This window comes from Limulus polyphemus, unplaced genomic scaffold (genome assembly GCF_000517525.1).
Source record: "Limulus polyphemus unplaced genomic scaffold, Limulus_polyphemus-2.1.2 Scaffold1362, whole genome shotgun sequence".
In the NCBI taxonomy this organism is placed as follows: domain Eukaryota; kingdom Metazoa; phylum Arthropoda; class Merostomata; order Xiphosura; family Limulidae; genus Limulus; species Limulus polyphemus.
In genome coordinates this window covers 8,514-13,863 of record NW_013666972.1, presented here as the reverse complement: position 1 = coordinate 13,863, position 5,350 = coordinate 8,514, and the positions used below count along the sequence as shown (strand labels likewise).

Sequence of the window (5,350 nt, the reverse complement as noted above, 5' to 3'; positions counted from 1 at the left end):
TATAAAATGAAATGTATAGACAACAAAACTGGAAAAATATTTGCTCATTTTTTAATCTAGTCTCCATTGATTAAAGATATTTGTTTTTTTAGTAAAAACGTTTGTGATGTAATAGAAAATAGCTTAATTCAGAAACAATTTAAATTTGAATCGATATTTTTACTTTCACGATAAATTTTATGCACTTCGCTCTAGGCTAGGTGATCCCACACTACGCCTTTACTTTAGGCTTATTGTACCAACACCAACTGCAAGTTCTAGAACACCAAGGTGCAGGAACTCCTGACGTTCATGTGAAACAGCCTAAGTCTCCAACAGAATAATGTGGGAATGGAATATCTGAGAAAACTAAAGACCTTTAATAAAAAATAATGGTCCCCCCAACACGAGAAACATCAGTGAAAAGATCCTACAACTGGAAACTCATGATTGAGCCATGCTTGGAAGTAATCAAGAGTAGTAAGAGAAATTCTAATACACAACAGACTCCATGAGGGGGCTAAATCCTGTTCACAGTATGCAAAGTAAGTAAATAAAAAGAGTATTTCAGAGGTAAGTACCTGATTTAAAAAACAAATAGACTAATAAGGTTGGCTTTTAAACCTTTCAGAAGTACATAGTTGGATGACATAATACAGTTTTTAAGCTCTAGCTTTCTTTTTAATGTTAGTCATTTGAATAAAAAGTAAACTGGTTGTTACCAATGGCTTAATATTAAACAATTCACCCATTTAATTATTGTTTTTTCTTAATTATATACGATGGGGAAAAGTGACTATACAGTTGTTTGATGTAGAACATAGTTAATTTCTAATTACAACTGAAAAAATGCATATAATTAAACTGGTTTCATTTGTCTTTGTAATATTTCTTTCAGTACCAACACTACAATACTAACTGTATAGTATGTCTTGCCCCTACTCTGTAAATTAAGCAAGCTATTTAATTAGTGCAGGATAAATACAAACCTGCACAATGAACACAACCAATGTAAGAAATCTGATGAACACATAAACACACTTTTAATGTTCCGTGTAAAAACATGTAAATAATTTTGTTTTCAAGCCATCTGATCACACACACACCATTCTGTTGTGTTCATATGAAAATTTGCTTTCAGACAAAATACTTCAAACTAAATACTAAAATGTACCTTTATTTCCTCAGAAGAAATATTTTCTAGTTTTTTGGCAAACTCCTTGTCTTCTTCTAAGGCTTGAACAACCTGCTGTAAATATCTTCCATATTCAAGACCCTTTCAAGAAATAAAAAGAAAATTATTCACGTGTATTAAGTACCTTTATTTTATACCTTATCCTTGGTATAAAAATCTTGGTAAGTTACTTTTACTTTTAGAAATCTTGGTAATTTTTTGTACACAATACTTTTCTATAATTAACCATTATATTTTTTGTCATACTAAATTTATTTATCAACTTTTCAAGGAACATCATACATATTTATCTTAATTGCATTTTTTTTTAATGGTGAACATTTTCAATATCTAACTAAGATTACAGTGTTTCATGCTCAATTCTCAACATTCAAAAATCATGATGACAGAACAGAAGATCATCTATCAGGTTAGTCACCTTAGTATTACAGGGTACATTCTATCAGGTTAGTCACCTTAGTATTACAGGGTACATAAAAATACACATTTTCTTGCTGACTTAGTACTATATTAAATAATAAAAATAGTGAATTCTATCTTCTAATTATAAGTTCAGCAAAAGAATAAACAACTACTAAACTGCCTTACTCCACTACACATAAAAATCTGCAGGAATCTTTTACAAACACAAACCAATAATGGGCACACGAGTTTCTTGCAACATCCACTGAAGTTGATTGTTTAGCCAAGTTTGCAAAGTATAGCCACTCTAATCAATCATTTTGCAAATATTCTCAGGAAAATGCCATGGAAACCCAAGTTTTTAATTATAATTAGCAAAACAGAAAACAAATGGAAAAATCAGAAGGAGTATAAACTCATGTTTTTTTTTTTCATTACTCTCTATCAAAAAACATCAAAATTTAAGTTTTCCAAATTAGGGTTAATAGCCAGAAATGTCAAAAATGGTCAAGGGTCTATACAATCACAACAAAAAATTTTGAATAGGCAAGAGATGCATGTAAAAATGGGAGAAAAGTAGCCAGAAAATACAAAAAACTAAACTGGGCAGTTTACAACCAAGATTCAGCAAGGTAACAGTGTTAAATTCAAACAGTATAATGAGATTTAAGTTATAAATCCAGACTAGTTACATAATTAGAAGTTTGTATAATCCTTTTTTTTCCCTTCTTTTAATGGACTAAACTACTAAAAACTGACCACACAAATTTACTATTGAGCCAGTTACCTAAAATAATTGATTAAAACTTATACTTACATTATTAGGAGGAAACATACTGTACTAGCAATGAAGGACATTAGTATTAGGCCTATTTTCTAACACTACAAAATATAATAGGCATAATACTAATGTCTTATCATAAGTATTACTAATTATAATCATGCTTTGCCAGCTTAGTTGTTGTAACAAAAACTTGGGGGAAAAAAAGCATTAGATATAGAGTAAAAAAGCTTACAAAATCATCGATATCTTCATTAGTTTCCTTTTCCTTTCTCTCAGTTTCTTTCTTTTTCTCCACTCGATGAGGGGCAGAAAATGCAATATCAAGCAAGCACAAGGCAACCAGTACCACAAACACTTTCATTTCAATCTGTTATAAATGTCTGTATAACATTTTAAAAATATGCAAGTCAATCACAAAAAAACAACATTACTAATATACTATATTTAAATTTTCTCTTCTTGTATAAACTTATCCAATTTATTAAATCACCTCAAATAAAATACCACTCTCACTGTTCTTTACTGTACGGTTTTAAGTTACTTAGTATAAATTATGTTTTTAGACTGGCTTTAAAAATGTATTAATATGCTTAAAAATACAGTAATATGAATCAGTGATATTTAACATGTGAATTTTGTAAATTAATATTCTTAAAAATAGACAAATTTTTCAATGTCTTTCTACAAAAAAAGGTAAACTTTAATACATTAATATTTCTGCACATTTGAGGATTTAAATAGTATATATATATACTACCATTTTTAAGTGAACTAACATATGCAAATAGTAGTATGTCCTCAGGAAAAATTTATCTTAATACTAACAATAATATAGTTAATAATGGCTGTTATATTAAAGTTTTTCTTCATTACCCATTCAAGCCGTCTCCAGCCATTATTAGTCTCAAAGTGGGTTCCTCATCATCGAATAATATAGTTATATTTTTATTGTACATATACAATTTTATAATAACTTAGTGCAAAATAAACTATCTTTTCATATTACATAATATTGCAATATCTTCAGATACATGTTTAACAATTAGGGCATTATTTTCATTTAGGTCACAAGCAAGTACTTTATTATCCTAATATTGCTGTTTCAGAGGTCATATGCAAGAATTTTCACATAAACGTAATTATGTATTTTAGGTCACATGTAGTATTATTAAAAATACTGACACTTGACTAACCATACTTTGGTATCAGGCGATTTATTTTTTCCAAAAGCCTAAATTTTAAAAATGCTTATGAAAAAAGCAGCGAAATGCATGTGCATTCTTCAACATATAAAACAATTGCACAGCGAGAAACTGAAGAAAGTATCTGAGGAGGGGGAATTGATGGTTTCCTGAAAAATAAAATGTAGATTTAAATTTTTACTTTTCTCATATGTGAGTTTACAAAGACATACTTATTTGCTTTTAATCATGTCTCTACCTTGAAAATGTTTTCAGACTAAAAATGAAGCCTTAATGATTTATACAAAGTCTTTAAGTCCAATCTTTCCTATATTCAACATAATTTTCATATACACATGTTACTAATCTCTTAAGAAATCTCTTATAAAGCTTATGCTTGACAAGACCATGACACAGCTTCAATACACTAATCGCAAAATCTGATTAAGGTTTTACTGTTGACTGCTATTAAACCCAGATTTACTGGTTTATATTTAAATTTTCACAGCTTTCTTCCTAAATTCTTTAAATAAAATATAACAACCATCTTAATTACCAGAACTTATAAAATTGCCAGTTCTGCTTTTGCTTGCTTTTAACTCTGAAATAACTAATTTCAGTACAACTTTATGAAACGTAAACACTCTGTTCAGCTCGTTAATTCAGTAATCAAAGAGATCATGTCAAAACTTGTGAATAAAAAGGAATAGGTCAACAGTAAACTTCGGAATGTGAACACATAGTTGTTTCTTTGCTGTAGCCAATTTTTGTCTTATATCTTTGAACTTCATCAACCTCAATAAAACAAATTAGTTGTTACTCATTTTTCACAATAAGTTAAGATTAAGAACTTTGTCTAGGATGAAAAACATGCTGTTTTCATGGTCATCTATCCTTAGAGGTGTCAATCTGGTAATGGACATATCAAAACAACCTTTAATAAATCGAGCAAGTATCTTCACATATGCATATTTTTTAATAGTCCAATTTATTATAATGACTTTCAGATTAACTCTTCAACTTGTAATGAGCAAGAGTTAATGATAATGGAAACTACTTTTATTAAAGATCTAAAACCTACCCTCAACAAATAAAAAATGTAATAATTTATTGGGCTAATAATAAATGGTCACGACTCTCCAAAATCAAAAAGGCTAGCTTGCTGGTTCACCAGTAAGCTCTGAATGATAAGCACTTTAATTCAAGAGAACAATAATAAATATGTTGTTAAAATAAGTAATATAGTGTTAAAAAAACTTTATCCCCTACCTCCAATGTTGTGACAAATAAATTTTTATGAAAAATTACACTTCAATTATTACCATAACAGTTGTTATGCAATTAGCTATTATAAGTAGCATCTCAACCACTATTGTGTCTGTTATATGCAAGTCAGCCTCAATTGCCCCAATAATGGGAGAAAGGCCTCATTAGCACTGGACATAACAGATAGCATAGTTGAAATATTATGAGCTCCTTTTTACTTTCTCTCTGACTTACCACTGACCCATTAGTGGACATTAAGTTGGAAAGAAATAAAAATTATGCATTTTTCCTTCCCCCACAAAAACCCATGTGAAATACATTTTCTGTATCTTGTTTCAGTATTTATTCATTCCCAGTCAACTTACTACAGATTATTCGCATAAATCGTGATAAAGGTAAATTAGAAGACAATAGATATCATTTCACATATGTATTCAAAATATCCATCTTCCATTAACAATGGATAAGTAAGCAAAAAGCAACTGAATGTGATACTCCTCAAGTACTGTAAATTCGGAACTGATTTAAAATAAAGGGCCCGTG

General features: G+C 29.5%; 1 protein-coding gene across 6 annotated transcripts in view; it reads right to left on the bottom strand.

Annotated features, from left to right (window-relative positions):
• LOC106463264 (nucleobindin-2-like) overlaps positions 1-5,350 on the bottom strand; it is a 35,241-nt gene that overhangs the window by 29,191 nt on the left and 700 nt on the right. For 5 of the 6 annotated variants that reach the window (XM_022390702.1, XM_022390699.1, XM_022390703.1 and 2 more), the window contains exons 2-3: positions 2,593-2,727; positions 1,154-1,255 (exon numbers count right to left, since the gene is read on the bottom strand). In XM_022390702.1, coding sequence (XP_022246410.1) covers positions 1,154-1,255; positions 2,593-2,721 — 231 coding nt within the window. In that variant the 5' untranslated portion in view covers positions 2,722-2,727. Of the gene's footprint in view, positions 1-1,153; positions 1,256-2,592; positions 2,741-5,350 lie in introns of all 6 variants that reach the window. The other variant, XM_013923279.2, reaches the window with a different exon arrangement.